The sequence below is a fragment of the Eucyclogobius newberryi genome, unplaced genomic scaffold (assembly GCF_026437365.1).
Source record: "Eucyclogobius newberryi isolate DKJ021-1_F unplaced genomic scaffold, fEucNew1.0.hap1 SCAF_21, whole genome shotgun sequence".
NCBI lineage: Eukaryota > Metazoa > Chordata > Actinopteri > Gobiiformes > Gobiidae > Eucyclogobius > Eucyclogobius newberryi.
The window spans coordinates 6,695,211-6,713,455 of NW_027315846.1; the positions used below are offsets into that span (position 1 = coordinate 6,695,211).

The window sequence follows — 18,245 nt, forward strand, 5'->3', positions numbered from 1 at the left end:
CCTGTACCTCCTGAAATAGACCCCGAGAGCCCCTGTGACTTGTCTCATGTTGCTGTTTATGCGGTGGTTGATTTTGCTATAAACACAGGTCCTCGCCTTTGTTAATGGTCCTCTTGAAGTTATAAGAGCCATTTTGTTCCCGTATCTTTTTGTTGACTTGCCCTTCACGCTCGAGAGTTTGTGATAAATGCGACTGTAGCCTCCGGTTATCAAGTGCAAAAAAAAAAGAGAAACAAATATGGAGTTAATTAGCAAACACTCAAGGTACAAGTTTCAACTGTGACCCCGGCCGTTTATCACGTGCAGCCCTCGCCGCTCTAAACTTTAGAAGAAGAAAGGTTTGCATTAAAGGTGTTTTTAATGAGACGTTCTGAAGAGCTGGGATAATGTAAAGTTCAAAATTGCACAATGCTTTGATCTAAAAGTAAACGCTACGGCTGCGTGATGTATTGCAATTAAGTTTAAAAAGCAATTTGTGTCAAAGCGGTTTTCAAATTGCAAAGGTTGTAGTTATTCAGGTAATATCTTCTATGATATCCAGTTTTTTTTTTTTTTATAGAAACACCTTGTAGTTTAAACTTCATTATAAACATGTGTAGAAATGTTTGGGATTGTTGTATTAGTTCTCTTAAATGTTGATGCTCCTAAAGTTGCTGCTGGATTTCTACTTATAAACTTAAATTGTAAATCTAATTGGAATCACAGTAATTTTTTAAGAGCAGGCCGAGAGAATCTGTGTTTATGCCTTGTGAAAACGGTTCAATTTAATCCAAATTGTTTTGTTATTATGTGACATTTCCCCCATATCATATCGTATCTTCCGGACTATAAGTCGCACCTTTTTTCATAGTTTTGGCCGGGGTGCGACTTATACTTATATTTATACTTACCGTATTTCCGGACTATAAGTCGCACTGGAGTATAAGTCGCACCAGCCCAAAAATGCATAATAGAGAAGAAAAAAATATATATAAGTTGCACTGGAGTATGAAATGCGGTTGCAAGTGTGAAAATAACAAATAATATCACATATAAGTCGCTCCTGAGTATAAGTATATTAGTATAAATATAAGTATAAGTCGCACCCGGCAAAAACTATGAACTTATAGTCCGGAAAATACGGTATATACTTATACTCCGGAGTGACTTATATGTGATATTATTTGTTATTTTCACACTTGCAACCGCATTTCATACTCCAGTGCAACTTATATATGTTTTTTTAATCTCTATTATGCATTTTTTGGCTAGTGCGACTTATACTCCGGTGCGACTTATAGTCCGGAAAATACGGTAGTTGCCTGGTTACTCAAAAACACCTGGTTTATTAAGCATGGTCAATTATAAATAACAACATGGTTTTCTTTACAAAACCAACGTCATATTATTATTTTACCCTCAAGAATTGTGTTCGAATTGAGTTCAGTTCTGCAAATGAAACGCGTTATTTACAGATAAAACGTTTGCTCGTGTATTTTTGCAGTACCTGTAGTACTGACCGGCGACAGGTACACAACGGCACAGAGCCTCGCCTATTTACAAAGTGTCATTCGAAGCCAACATACACGGTTTCACTTGCAACCCGACGCACGTCTCATGAATAAGATATTGTTTCTTTAGAGTCGGCGTCCTTTTTTCCGAGCGCCCGCACTTTTACACGCACCGGGCGCCGACTGTTTATTCATCAGCCGCGCCGCGCGTCCACTCGCCCTCTTCAAATAAGGATTACTTAAACAACCGTTGCCATGGCGCCGCTCTCGATTCGATCTTGACATTAGAAGTGTTTTTCGCGCCGACGCCAAACTGACCCTTTTGAGTTCCAGCGGCTCGAGTTTCAGCGGAGGGACGAGGGGAATGACCCGCCGCAACGACAAAGAAAGCGAAGAGCGGACGGATGAAGCCGCGGAGACGTGCGGGACGGAAAAGAAGAAGAGTAAAGCGGAGAAGCATGTGTCTTTCCCTCCCGACGAGCAGATTGTGTCGGGGTTTGCTGAGCTCCAAAACAAAACTGGTGAGAGGATAACGCGATAAATAAGCGTGCCATTTTGTTTTTTCACTTGGGCCTAAATATAACTCACTCACTGCCAGGGCTGCAGTGATTAATTTGAATAATTGCGAGTCTTTGTGGCTAATCCGCTAAACTGACATAATCGCGGACTATTTTGATTATTTTTTTGGGAGTGAAATTGCTCTTAACACACGTGGTTTGCGAGGAAAACAGCTTTTATTGCAAAGACAGAGCCGAGACAGGGAGATTAGACCATGTATTTTGTGGATATTCGTTGTTTCCCAATAATCATTTAAGGTAGTGGCCAAATCAAGGTTCTTCCAAATTCAAATAATGATGTACACCAGTTACATCGACTAAATGTCACAAGAATGTATGTATATAATGACGGTGTATGAATAAACTAAATGTATTACTTCATCATAGTACTGGCAGAGTTTGGCATTCATAGACAATGGTGGCACTTCATTGTCTTAAAACAATCAAATTACATAATATAACAGGGTTTACTTTTTGCTTCACAGTTAGTGCACTATATCACTCTTCTGAGCTCGGGTGCACTATTGCTAGTCTCCGTGGAGATGTTGCTTTGCCAGGAATGTTCCACAATATTGCATTAAACTGATTTTTTATGTATTCTATTAAAGATGTTTTTATTGTTCAAAAATACTGAGTGGTCTCCACAGATCTGACCTGTGACATTTATTGCATAAACACGTTTCCTTTTTCTAAACAAGAAACACAGCTGTCACAAAATAATTTGTAAAATATATTCAAAAATCATGAGGTATGGCGTATTCATACAGCAGCCCACAATATAAATACTGTATCACCAAATGTATCCATATATATCCATATCTCCATGTAGACAAGCAGGTGATATAAAGTAGACCCCGATCAATCGGTATCGATATATGTCGATATGGACACTTTGAGATCTTTTGACCAAGGCCAATACTCCTCCTGGGCATGTTATACATTGTTTTAAAACTTAGACTCTCTAAAATACAACTATTTGATCAAATTTACTGACAGATTAATGCCACAATATTTATATTGTGCAATTGATCTGTCTCTGTGCAATAGTTTGTGTGTCTGAGATGCCGCTGACCATCTGACCATTCATGGCTCTGACTGAGGCAGTGCTTGATTTAACGACCCTGAACTCAGCTACAAACTCAAGAATAAGTTAGTTTAAGCACAGATCACACCAGTGACAACATAGGACCTATTTTTGATCAACGTGTAAGTGGAGAAGAGAGAAGATAGCACACTACTGCTGACGTCAACAACAACATGCTGGATTAAATTCATTACAGACAATCGTTTGGAGTCAGGATTGGAACGATCTCATTTGTGAAGAGTTGTGATCTGAGGTGGCCGTGTCTGAGCGGGGAGTGTTGTAAATGTGTCCATATTGTTGCGTCGTTTCTGTGGGTCACTTCAGTTAGCACTTAGCACATGGAGCTACCACATTGTAAACACTGTCTCTTCTCTCATTGGCTGTATCTGTGTTTACTGGACTCACATTGACACGTAAATGAGTCGTGAAACGGGTTATTAATGGTTGGAATTTAGACATATTAATTACCCCGACGCACACGCATTAACTAGGCTCAGGCTGTAAATTCTCTTCAATAGTTCAAAGTCGATCAAAAATAATGTGCAAACAAACTTTCAGCCTTTAAAATTCACTGTTAAGAGCCAGAACAACAGTACATGAATAGAACCTGACACATTATTTTACATGATTGAATATATCGGCAGTTATATCGAGTTATATCGCCAACCTCCCTTTACATCGGTATCGTATCGGAACGCCAAAACCCACATCGTTCGGGCCCTGATATAAACTCCTGCAGAAAAGTCACATGGCGCACCTTTAACCAAACGAGCATGAGCCGCGCGCGCATGCCTCCAGTACCGCTCTCGACCACCAGAGGGCTCAAATCAAGCCCGCGCTGCTCAACGGACACCGGCGAAACAACAACAACAACAACAACCGACGCGGCACATTTATTGATGGCCCGCTCATCCATCAGCTCCATTTCAAAACTTTGGCACTTCAGTAATTGATTTAAATGCAAAGTGCCTTTCGAAGGATATGTTATGATAAAGTATTTCCGTCGCCATAATCCTCGGCGGTGTCTCACATCTGGATTGTCCCATCCCATAAGGCGATGTTTGATGAATCGAGTTGTCTGATTGGTTGATTTATAGTCCAGACAGAGATCCATGTCCTTCTTTTTCGCTCCTCAATGACTGCCTCTTTCCCCCGTTGTCGTCACAAACAGCTCGCAGACCCCCCCTCGCCGCCGCCACACTTGCACAGTTTACCGTATGGCATTCCTGAGGCCCTTAAGCACTTTTGAATGGTTTGCGGTCGCCTCGCCGGGATGTGAAGACATTAAATCGCTGAATGAGTGTATTGTTTTATTTCAGCTGACAGATGCCTCACCTTGACGGAGGTAATGGCGGCCTACGAACAGAGCTGCGGCAAGCACCAGGTCCAGCCCAACGCCCGGGTCCTGGAACTGCTGCAGGTACATTCACAAGGCACATGTTTTGAACCACTTAAGCGTTCTTACATCTTGTTTGAGCCCTTTTCGTCTCTGTTCAGTCTCGATCTTTGTGACTTTGGTGTGTTTTTGTGCATGATTTTTGGACATATCTAATTGTGACTGGGCCATTTTGTTTCGCCGTTGTGACTATATTTGCGTTTTAACTTGTAAACCAAACTGACAGTGCGCATTTTAAACGTTTGCAGGAGCATTAAACGAACGGATGTAACAAAGTCTCAAAATACAGTTTTTTCTGGACTATAAGTCACACTGGAGTATAAGTCGCACCAGCCAAAAAATGCATAATAGAGAAGAAAAAAACATATACAAGTCGCACTGGAGTATGAAATGCAGTTGCAAGTGTGAAAATAACAAATAATACCACAAGTAACTCCGGAGTATAAGTTTATAAGTATAAGTCGCACCCAGGCCAAATTTAGGAAAAATGGTGCGACTTATAGTCCGGAAAAATACGATAAATACGGAACTGCAAGCTCCATAGCGCAAATGCCTTGTTTTGTGGCAGCAACAGCTAAAGAAACAGAGGAAACTACATAGACCATGATGCTTTGCTCTGTTTCTGTGCAGATAACATGAAGGAATAACTGTTATTAAGCACTTTTCTTTTTATCTATATCACAGTTATGAGGCATCAAAAGCTTTCCATGGCATTTTAAAAGTAAAAGAACAAGTATCATTTCTATAATTCTGTTGTAACGCACAAAATATTATACAGTGGGATACATATTGTGTTAATATTGTACCGTGAGCTTTTCATATACTGTATTTTCCGGACTATAAGTCGCACCCTTTTTCATAGTTTTGGCCGGGGTGCGACTTATACTTATATCTAGACTTATATACTTACACTTATACTCCGGAGCGACTTATATGTGATATTATTTGTAATTTTCACACTTGCAACTGCATTTCATACTCCAGTGCAACTTGTATATGTTTTTTTCTTCTCTATAATGCATTTTTTGGCTGGTGCGACTTATACTCCGGTGCGACTTATAGTCCAGAAAATACAGTAGTTACTGTTGTTGTTGTTATTAATAGTCAAGAGAAAACAGAAATATGAACTGCTAAACTAATAGTCTACAGAGTTTGCAAGTTTTATAATAACAATACAATAACAAAGCCATAAAGAAGATGTTTTTGTTGTATTTGAGTACTATTAAACCATTCAAATTGCACTTTCTATTAATCCACAAGTCCTCTTTCCTCCCTTGCTCTCGAACAATCGCAATAACTGCTAGTTTAGTGCAATGAAGCGTACATACACACGTGTTATTGGGTTACGCTCATAACTCGCCGCTTTATCCCTGACAACACTGCACTTGATCGACAGAAGAGAAAACACGCTACACTTTTTAAAGCAATATTCCATTTAATCAGTGACAGGAGACCCACGGTCGGCGATCGCAAACCCCCGGCGAGAGAGAGGCTCCGCCGCGGCAAAATGAAATTACCCCCGGAGCAAAGTGCGTGTAAGCCCGTCCGCGTATGCAACATCAGCAACTGTGCGGGGAGAATTTAGAGTGTAGCGCGCCGCGACGTTACAGCCGCCCCGAAAGAAAAGGATCAATACTGAAAGTGAACCGGCGAAACCGACAGATATGAGGCTAACGCGTAGTATTAGAATGTGGGGAAAGACAGGCGGCGGTCCTGTATGTGCTGAAAAGTTCAGATTTTGAGACAATAAAACAGTTATACCGTATTTTCGCACCTTTTTTCATAGTTTTGGCCGGGGTGCGACTTATACTCACTTTATACTTATATACTTATACTCCGGAGCGACTTATATGTGATATTATTTGTTATTTTCACACTTGCAACCGCATTTCATACTCCAGTGCAACTTATATATGTTTTTTTCTTCTCTATTATGCATTTTTTTAGACTGGTGCGACTTATACTCCGGTGTGGAAAATATGGTAGTATAAAATATAAACTGGGGGTCGTTGAATTAAAGGTGTGCGGTCATTTTAATTGCGAGATTTAATTAAAAGTGCAAAAAAATGGCTCCACCACAGTAAGAAATGGTTTGTTTTCTGCGTTAAACTTATTTCTCATTGTTGTTTGAATATAGAACAGAGTGACCTATAGTGCAGGTGGTTTAAATGTACTTTTTTATTGACTGTATAAAACTATATGTCATGTCAATTTTATGTTGACATCAATTAAATATCTGTCATTGCCAATCAGTCACATAAAAGTTGTACGCTTTAAGTTCATGCTTTTAATGACACTTCTTTATGTGTTGATGAAACTGGGGGGGGGGGGGGGGAGTCGTTGCATAGAGACGCTTTTTATACACCGGACAAAAGTATAATGCTTTTGCTGTTTTTGCACTTTCATTTTTTTATTGGAATATAGAACAACAGAAACAAAGCAACAACACAACAATAACAGTAAAAAACCTACACAAAAAAAACCTCACATAGAAAATAAGGGCGTGGCATCAGAGGAATTAGAGCATATTAAAGTGCCTGTGACAGGTTGAACGAGTCGTTGAATTAAACTGGATTTAAGATAAATATATTTAAAATTGAGATGAAAATTATCCCTAAAAATATCCCAGAATAGCTTATTTTAGGTTTATAATTGTACTTCCTGTTTCTAATTGATGACATCACAGTAGGAAATTAGCTTGGGACAAAATAATTGTGTCAATGTTTTTTTTTAATTGACAAATGAAAATATATTAGAGCACCTTTTATTAAGCTGAATTATTGTTTAGGGGTCAAAAAAAGTAGTTTCTTTTGTGTAAATTCTGCATAAACGTTGCATGAAATGAGTGTCCCTGGTGTGATGTCACTTCCTGTTATTTTCTACAGATTTTTTCTCCACAAATACCTGCTCGATTGTTGTAAAACTATCATTTATATTTACAACAGGTACTTATAGACCAAATAAAGTAAAAATTAGAAAATCATAAAAACCTGTCATAGGCACTTAAATTAATTGAATTGAATAATTGTCCCAGTTTGTCCATTGTTTTTAGTTTATTAGTCAATTTTTAAGTTGAGTCCTGAGATAATTTTTTCCATCGTGCTCATGTCTGTTATATTGTTAGATATTAGTCCAGTCTGTAATCGTCAGAGCAATTTGAATTATCCATATTTTGCTTTTGCTCCCATTTTTCATGAGCTGAACTCGAAGATATGAAAAGGCCGCTCAGAAATATCCGCTCGTTTTGCTTTATCGGGACGGTCTGACGTTTTTAAGACATTGTCGAATCGTTGACGCACACGAACATCGAACATTTTGCATAAAGTATCATCAAATAACCTACTTTATATCACATTTCAGCTGCAAGACTCTTCCTTCTCCATTGAAATGAATTGAATTTCCACATAATTTCTGAGTAGCTGTCAGCTATAAAGTGGGCAGTGTGGAATAAGCTGGCAAATATACTGAATTTTAACAAAACAAGAACATTTCCTTAAATATTACCATGTTGCCTTGTACTAGTTCTCATACAGATTCTAAAACGATGCCGGAAAAGTCACATTTTCTCCTATTTTCTAGTTCAAATGCGTTTCCAGTGTTGATTCTAGTTTTATTATCAGCCTTATTAGTGTCTGAGCATCAATTTCACGGTCACTCTTACATCCCAGCGCCTCCAAGGCCACGGCTCCTTCTACAAATAACACTGTGTATGTTTAATGGGGATTGTAAACAGTTATGAAGTACCCAGCGACGTGCGGCGATCAATAGCGAATTTCCCTCTCCCTCTGCAACAAGATAAACTCACTTCTTCTTCTCTCTTCGCCCCGCTTGAAACAGTCATTCTGGCATTTATAATTAATTTTATGTACTTACTGACTTTGCTTAGACGCCCCGCGCTACATCGCATTGCTCTCTACCCGCTGCATAAATTTCACTTAAGATCAAGGGGAATTATTTGTGGAAAATTAGCGACTTAGCAGTGCTTACATTAAGCATACAGCCTCTGTATTATCTCCGAGGTGCTAATGAACCCAGATACATTCAAAAACGGATGTAGGTGGTCCTCCTGAAAGAGTAAAATATGTATGGTTAAGTATTAGCTAAGAGGGGCAATATTTAGAGCAAAAGGGGCCGCTGCTTTGAGAGTGAATCCATAATAAGAAGAGAGCAAAATGAAAAGATGAACGCCTAAAGAGCAAGTTTATTAAATGAGGTCTTTATGGGCGAGAGGCGATCCCCGAGGACCAGAGCTCAAGACTATTCAAAGGCTTTTTATTGCACCCTTGGGCCCCTTTGCTCTGCTTTGAAATGCGGGATGAAGCGATGTAGCTGTTAGTGGCGTCGTCGCGCGGGCGGTAAACAATCATTGGCTGGTGCCGGCGGGTCCGAGGCCGAGCGAAAAAGGAACCAGATTTCAGTATCGACGGCGGGAAGTGACCCTCTTTTTTTTACCAGACTGAAAGAACTAGACGAAGGCGGTAAAGGTGAAGAAATCGGATGTAATTATCTGCAGTGAGTAAAGGTTTACGTCATAGTTATCAGAAGCCCCCTCGAGCTGCCCCCAGAGCTCGGAACAATCTCTTTGAGGCGATAGAACAGTGTCAGTCAGTGTGCAAAGTTTTTTTGTGAGACGAATCCATCAATCCATCATGAATCTGCTTGTTTTTGAGGAGATGTTATTGCTAGAATGTTCCACAGCGCGGCATTCAACTTGTATCTAGCGTTTAATCAATTACCGTATTTTCCGGACTATAAGTGGCACCCGAGTACAAGTCGCACCAGCCAAAAAATGCATAATAGAGAAGAAAAAAAAATATATAAGTCACACTGGAGTATGAAATGCGGTGTGAAATAACAAATAATGTCACATATAAGTCACTCCGGAGTATAAGTATATAAGTATAAGTCGCACCCCGGCCAAAACTATGTAAAAAGGTGCGACTTATAGTCCGGAAAATACGGTATACAGGCGTTTTTATTGGCGAAAAATTCTGCGAAAAACTTAAGAACTTAACTTAAGAAGAAAACTTCTTTCTTTCGCCACTCCACAGATCCGACTTGTAACTTGACCACTGGCTTGTCTCTGGAGAAAGAAGTTTAGTGCCATGTTTAATGCCGTATTATGAAACATTCTAAGCATTGACACGTGTTTTGTTTTTTGTTTTTTTTTCATGGCCAATGCAGATAAATTGGAATCCTGCCGAAAAACTCTGACAATATTTTTGAACGATATGTTGGGCCAATTCTGATCATTTGCCCCAAGATACATAAGTTTTGAAATGACTTCTTACTGTCTACACTTTATACTTTACATAATAAGTATAATAAAGAAAAGAAACGCCACAGAAATCCTTTTTAGACATCCGCAACTCTTGTTTTAAAACTAATCCTTGAGGGAGCAGTGCATTTCGTGCAATGCCATCATCACAACAAAGTGTTCAAATACGACTTTATGTATTTTCTTTTAGCATTAGGTCAAAAACTCAAGAAACAAATCTCGTGCAACGCTGGAGATTTAAGGCCTGGTCGATGCACAGAAAGGCGCAAATATTCACCCAATACTTCGCTGTTCACGCCACTTTAGCAAAGAAAAGCAGATCCTCCACCAGAAAAAGTTACAAAGTGCTCCTTGAAAGCGGCAAAACATTGAATTAAGACGGTTTTATGGAAAGTGTAAAATAATGTGCAAAAAAACAATAAAGCACCAAGTTGAGCTCATAGTGCGCCTCCTTTCTACCTGTTTCGCCGCAGCCGTCCTGGAGATTATTCCAGCGCCTCGATGAATACATAACATTGGATTTGATTATTTACAAGTCGTTTATATTGTTTTCCGCCGACAAACATGAATCTTATGAATGTTTTTAAGGACTTAGAAGTTAAGTATTTCTGCCAAACTCATAAAAAAGATTGTAAATGAAGCGTGCCGTTTCGACTGTGGTTTGTATTCGCCGCGTGCTGGTGGGAGAATAAGCTGGGAATTACTTGCGTGTTGGCAAATCTTCTAATGAACAGCTTAGTGCTTGTTTCCCTTGCAGATTATTCAGTTGAGTGGACTGAAGAGAAACCGGTTACCACAACTTAACTTTCATTATTTATCGTGCGGCGTAAAGGAAAGAAGAGGGGCTCAAAAATCTCACTCGACGGCGAAATATTTAGGAGTCAAAGCTTGAATTCGGAATGATTTGATAACTTATTCTCACAGTTGGTTAGATCTTGTAACTGGCCAACCAAGATTATTGCATTTTTATTTTGATTTATATAAGAAAAGTTTATCTGCCACTGCCAATGGGGTAAGTGCAATATATTTCACTCCACTGGCGAATTAGATGACTTGAGTAAAAAGCACAGATTTGATCATCTTTCCAGCGAGATGAATTCACAATCTCTATAGAATCCATCTTGTTAAACTCCCGCTGATCGCTGATCTGTTTGCAGTCCGCGCCAGTGATAAACGGGCCAATCGCATGGCATTTAGGGGGCGGGGGGGACTGGAACCAATCACAGAGCAGCATTGTGATTTGGGAAGGAAGTAAAACAACCCGAACCAAAACAAACATGGCGGCGCTGATGGCTGGACTAGGGCCTATTTCAAAAACGTGCACACAATGGCACTTTGTACATTTGTAGATGAGAAAGACGACTTTTCTGAACAATGGATTCAACAACAAACACTGTTAGCCCTGAACATGTGTCATCCAGCTTTCATACCCATGTGCAATACTGTTATACTCATGTGCAATACTGTCATAATCATGTGCAATACTGTCATCATGTGCAATATTGTCATACTCATGTGCAATACTGTCATCATGTGCAATATTGTCATACTCATGTGCAATACTGTCATAATCATGTGCAATGCTGTCATAATCATGTGCAATACTGTCATCATGTGCAATATTGTCATACTCATGTGCAATACTGTCATAATCATGTGCAATACTGTCATAATCATGTGCAATACTGTCATCATGTGCAATATTGCCATAATCATGTGCAATACTGTCATAATCATGTGCAATACTGTCATAATCATGTGCAATACTGTCGTCATGTGCAATATTGTCATACTCATGTGCAATACTGTCATAATCATGTGCAATACTGTCATAATCATGTGCAATACTGTCATAATCATGTGCAATACTGTCATCATGTGCAATATTGTCATACTCATGTGCAATACTGTCATAATCATGTGCAATACTGTCATCATGTACAATATTGCCATAATCATGTGCAATACTGTCATAATCATGTGCAATACTGTCATAATCATGTGCAATACTGTCATCATGTGCAATACTGTCATACTCATGTGCCATACTGTCATAATCATGTGCAATACTGTCATAATCATGTGCAATACTGTCATCATGTGCAATATTGTCACACTCATGTGCAATACTGTCATAATCATGTGCAATACTGTCATAATCATGTGCAATACTGTCATAATCATGTGCAATACTGTCATCATGTGCAATATTGTCATACTCGTGTGCAATACTGTCATAATCATGTGCAATACTGTCATAATCATGTGCAATACTGTCATAATCATGTGCAATACTGTCATAATCATGTGCAATACTGTCATCATGTGCAATATTGTCATACTCATGTGCAATACTGTCATAATCATGTGCAATACTGTCATAATCATGTGCAATACTGTCATAATCATGTGCAATACTGTCATCATGTGCAATATTGTCATACTCATGTGCAATACTGTCATAATCATGTGCAATACTGTCATCATGTGCAATATTGCCATAATCATGTGCAATACTGTCATAATCATGTGCAATACTGTCATAATCATGTGCAATACTCTCATCATGTGCAATATTGTCATACTCATGTGCCATACTGTCATAATCATGTGCAATACTGTCATAATCATGTGCAATACTGTCATGATGTGCAATATTGTCACACTCATGTGCAATACTGTCATAATCATGTGCAATACTGTCATAATCATGTGCAATACTGTCATAATCATGTGCAATACTGTCATAATCATGTGCAATACTGTCATCATGTGCAATATTGTCATACTCATGTGCAATACTGTCATAATCATGTGCAATACTGTGACATCCTGGTGCAATATTTTCTGTCCATATAACAGCTGTAAATAAGAGTGTTATTTTTATTGAGAGGTTTTTATAAGAAGTTTTTTTAAAAGAGTTTTTTTATTTTAGTTTTCTATTCTTTACTTCTCTACCTAATCTGTGTTGCAACATTGGACTTTCCCCATTGGAGGACAAATAAAGGTTATCTGATCTTATCTTATAACACAATTTTGATTTTACGGGTTCTTCCTCTATTGTGACGCTTCGATTAATCAGCATGATATATTTTTTTTTAAATCCCAACTTTGAGTGTATAAATGAAAAGGAAAAACAATTATAATATGGTTAAAAACTGTCAAAAGCTTAGGATAATATGTCTCTAAATATCTGCTGATAAGAGATACCAGAGTTTCGCTACGACAAACTAAATGTATCATGTTAATTATTCTAACTATGGCACAGTTTTGTATAAAATTATTCAAACATGATGAGAAGTCAGTAAAACTTTTACTTAACTGTTTGACCTTTAACCCTGAACTATATCAAGTAGTGACATTGACATATCCCAAAACCAAAAACATTGAAATAAAACAAGTCAAATTTGCCCATCAATTAAAAAGAAATAATCCAATTAAGATGAATAAATCAGATTCAAACTAATCCGCATGCATTTATTTCGCAGTGGTATAAAGTGAGAGGGTCCGATTCCGCTCTTGTCTTACTGTCGTTGCCGTGGTGAGCTACGGTTGAGCGGAGGAGGAGGAGGAGGAGGAGCGGTGCGAGGAGCAAATCCCCCCCAGAAATGAAAAAGACAAGAGAAAATCTGTTTTCTGAGACCACCGCTGCTTCCTCAGCTCTTTTGATTAGCATTAATGTTGCACTGCGGAAGTCACACACACACACACACACACACACACACGCACACGCACACCCACACGCACACCCACACGCACACACGAGCTACCAAACCCCAACAGCCTGAGCCATTCTAAGGGGAAGACTTTTTTTTTTGTCTTCTTCTTTTAAATTAAATGCATGCTGATTGTTATTGCGGCTCCTCCTCGGCTGTAGAAATAGTCGTCGGCGAGGTAAATGTCACTAAGTAAGTGGTTCACACAGTATTAGCTATCGCGGCGGTTAGCGAGCGAAGCTGTGCGCGCGGGATATAAAAAGCGGGCGGAAGGGGGGGGCGAGGAGAAAACGGGGAGAGGGGCGTGAACAGCGGGGGGACCGGACATATGTCGCTCGAGTTATTATTACCGGCGAGGCGGCGATAACGGCGCTTTTGTGGTGCGAGAGGAGACGGTTTTGAAGTAACGGCGCGCGGGGAGGAAAAACGAGAGCGAAACGTTAGCCGAGAATGGCATCGAACTGGCGTGTTTTCGTTTAAGGCGCATCGGTCGTTTCTGGGTCTCGTGCGGTGCCCAAACTGGTGCTGCGGATTCACCTCGGACCGTTTTTTATCTGGCCCTCGGGAAGGGCTGGGCGATACGGTTCTAATACGTTTTTTTTGCCTCATTTTGATCGATCTCAATTCGATTATGTTTTATCTTTTCAGAAATAAAATTAAAATGTCTTTCAGTTTGGAGTTCCTGAACATAAATAGTGCTTCAGTGCCATTTAACACAAACAAAAATGGCTAAATGTCTTCATCCAAAGTCCAAACCAGATGCTTTTCCTGGCAGATTGGCTGGGATATTTCTCTATTAAAAAACAAAACATATTACCGTATTTTCTGGACTATAAGTCGCACCGGAGTATAAGTAGCACCAGCCAAAAAATGCATAATAGAGAAGAAAAAAACATATATATGTCGCACTGGAGAATGAAATGCGGTTGCTCATGTGAAAATAATAAATAATATCACATATAAGTATAAATATAAGTATAAGTCATACCCCGGCCAAAACGATGAAAAAAGTGCGTCTTATAGTCCGGAAAATACGGAATTGACGTGACTGAATCTCGATCCAAATTTGATGAATTTCTCAGCCCTAACCCAAATGATTAGAGCTTGTTCAGCTGCAACGATTAATCAACTGATCGTGACTAGTCGACTGTAAAAAATTGTAGTAGTAATAGATAGTAAATAAATAGTAATTTTTATAATCATTTTCTGGACTATGCAGACTCTAAAACGCACTCAAAAGACCTTTTTACAACAAAGACGGCAGCATTATTAAATAAAAATGTGAAAAAAACAATAAAACATTTCTGATTTTCACCAATAATACACTTTATTTGTAAAAAGATTCTCTATCTAGAAGCCGTCAGTCAGCATATTGTAACCTTTTATTGGTTCATAATGTTTTTAAAAAGTCTCAATGTACAATAGAAATCATCGTTGGGACAACATTTTTACTGACTTGTCGACAACTAAAATAATCATACTAAAATAAGGCCTGATAGATGGTACTTTTTTCAGCAAATTGAACTAATTCTGCCATCATAATCTCAATAACAAACATTACTTTGCGATACAAATCTAAAATAAATTGGACATCCCCGCTAAAGGCCTTTATTGTTTCACTGTGATGGGGGTAAAGTACAGTATGTAATCGCTATTGTGTTGCTGTGGTTTTTAGAGAGAATTTAATCAACGTAGTACTTTTTGTCACAACTTTATTTTGCAATTCAGAAAGTTCACTTTCATGAAGCGGGTCACAAACTGGAGGAATAGTACCGTGTTAGAATGATAGAAAATTAAAGATTTCACAGTTGATTACCGTATTTTCCCTACTATAAGTCGCACCTTTTTTCATAGTTTTGGCCGGGGTGCGACTTATACTTACATTTATACTTATATACTTATACTCTTGAGCGACTTATATGTGATATTATTTGTTATTTCACACCACATTTCATACTCCAGTGCGACTTATATATGTTTTTTTCTTCTCTATAATGCATTTTTTGGCTGGTGCGACTTATAGTCCGGAAAATACGGGTAGTTATTTGATGAAATTGTGTTGCTTTTTCTCTTAATAATCGTAACACAAACATTATATATCGCGAAGTTCCTGCAGCTAACACAACTTAATTCGTAGAGCGTTTTGTTTGTGAGTGAATAAAACCGGATCTTTATACATGAGCGAGGAAAGGTGACCACTTACAGAGTCATTGCCTGTTAGAAAGATACAGAGAAAAAATACTAATTGATAAAATAAAACAGGAATTACATCAAAATGTCAGCAAACATTAGTGTAGTTCATTAAAACGTCTATATATAGCGGCAAAATCCTCATTACTTTTGCAATCAGTTGGACTTAACGAACTTGAAAAAAAAAAACACTCAAAAAAGTCAAGAAATATCCCCAAAATAATCACAAATGCTGAAATGACTCATGTATATATAGCTTTTGCCTGATTTTTTTGGTCTATTTTTAAGCCTGAAAGGAATCCCGGCGCCGACAGTTTGCCGCATGTCCTCCCTTCTCTCATCCCCATTGCACGCTGTATTGTCCTGTCTAAATAAAGATCCTTTTTTTTCACACTGCCCTTTCGATTACATGACACGAGACAAATAATATATATAGTGGTTTCACTTTGGTAGAAAATACTTATTACTTTTGCAATAAGTTGGACTTAACGAACTCAAAAAATCAACACAAAAAATCAAGAAATATTTAAAAAAATAATAATAATCACAATTGCTGAAATTAATCATGTATATACAGCTTTCTGCACTACTATTTCTTTGCCTGATTTTTTTTGTCCAATTTGCATCTCCACGACCCTTGAAAGGAATCCCGGCACGGACAGTTTGTCGCATGTCCTCCCTTCTCTCATCCCCATTTCACGCTGTATTGTCCTGTCTGAATAAAGATCCTTGTTTTCACACTGCCCTTTCGATTACATGACACGAGACAAATAATATATAAAGTGGTTTCACTTTGTTAGAAAATCCTCATTACTTTTGCAATAAACTGGACTTAACAAACTGAAAAAGATAAACACCAAAAGTCAAGAAATGTCAACAAAAAAAAATCACAAATGCTGAAATTAATCATCTATATATAGCTTTTTGCACTACTATTTCTTTGCCTGGTTTTTTTGCCTGTTTTTAAGCCCGATTTGCATCTCCACGACCCTCGAAAGGAATCCCGGCACGGACAGTTTGCCGCATGTCCTCCCTTCTCTCATCCCCATGTCACCCTGTATCGTCCCGTCTAAATAAAGATCCTTACAATACATAACACAGCCCTTTCCATCACGTGAAAACAAACAATCGTCGAGTTTGTCTCACGTCTTAAACTCACAATCCCAGTGTGCAGTCACATGGTCCATCACCCGCTATATTCAGCCCCGCGTATCGCCAGGCGTAGTCCATAACTCCAGACCTGCGATGTCGTGATGTCATCCGAAGCCCCGGCCAGTCCCACATAAACCACTGCGATGCTGTTTGGCAACCACAGCTAAACCGTCGTCTTAAAAAAAAAAACACAAACCTCTTTTTTACATCCTCTGGCTCTAATTGAAAGGGGAGCAGGCACAGTTAAAGTGAATGGCTCGTGTGATGCTCTATGGCGGGGCACTATTAGCCCGAATTGGATTTGCACGCTCTGCTGCTCGCACGAGTAACGCGAGGGCTGTTGCGAGAGGGATGGCATCGCCGACGCAACGGCCCCGCGCCTTTCTCGCGGCGTTAGAAGTGACCACGTTTCCAAATTGCACCTGACACACACATCCTTTACATCTGTAATACACACGGAAATTAGCCAATGCTAATCACGGGCTTTTAATTGCTCCGAGACACCATCGCCCCCTGAAATGTTCCTAAATAGCGCATATAAGAGCCATCCAATCAAAGATGAAGTTTAAATTGTCCATTTGCGCAAAATTGCTGCTAAAAATACCAGCGTTTCCACTTGAGCGCGACTTCTGATGTAACAGCCCCGGCTTCATCGCCCCCCGCGCGTTCAGAGTTCACCGCGAGGTTAAACGCAAACACACGGGGCAATGGGAAGAGCAGCAATCAAACTAGTAAAAGTTTACCCCGTTACGTATTAAACTGTAAAATATGAGCTTGATGAGCTAAATTCAACTGTATCGTTAAAGGCAGCTTGAATAAAAGGCCATAGGTGTGTGTTATGAACCAGGTTTCTCTCTCTCCATTGGCTCCTGCTGCGTTTCAGAATATTAAACTATATATTTTTTGTGTCCATATTTGAGCTCGTGACCAGGACCAAACATAAACGGTGGAGTGACAGTTCCTTTGTGGAGTGACAGTTAATTTGCTGTGGCCGGTCCTATTCTTTGGGACTCTTTACCCCATGGAGTTACGGACAATCACTGCTTTGCCTCTGTTCAAAGTTAAGCCAACGACTTTTTGTTCACAATTGCTTTTAACACATTAAGTACTTTTCTTCCTATTACTTTTGTTTTTTTGTTTGTTGTTGTTGCACGGATTGAAAGCACTTTGGTTCAGTTGTAAAGCGCTATAACGCGGGTGGGACAACATAACGTGAAGGTATCGATCGCCATCATGATCCTCAGACAGTCACTGTTTTTATTTTTTTATGAAATTGTAGAAAAAGGCTGATCTGATTCGTGATTTTCCTTATATATTGTTTATTTTTTGTCTTTTTTAAGTTTTTATTTGTGACATACCTTGTTTGACTACATTAAGGCATG

The 18,245-nt window shown here is 39.0% G+C and overlaps 1 protein-coding gene across 1 annotated transcript in view; it reads left to right on the forward strand.

The window, feature by feature from the left end:
- The first annotated feature begins 1,854 nt into the window (after positions 1-1,854).
- The window catches only part of LOC140370654 (protein phosphatase 1 regulatory subunit 37), a 99,277-nt gene continuing 82,886 nt past the window's right edge, over positions 1,855-18,245 (forward strand). Inside the window, exons 1-2 of the mRNA XM_072457852.1 lie at positions 1,855-2,011; positions 4,451-4,551. Coding sequence (XP_072313953.1) covers positions 1,855-2,011; positions 4,451-4,551 — 258 coding nt within the window. The remainder of the gene's footprint in view (positions 2,012-4,450; positions 4,552-18,245) is intronic.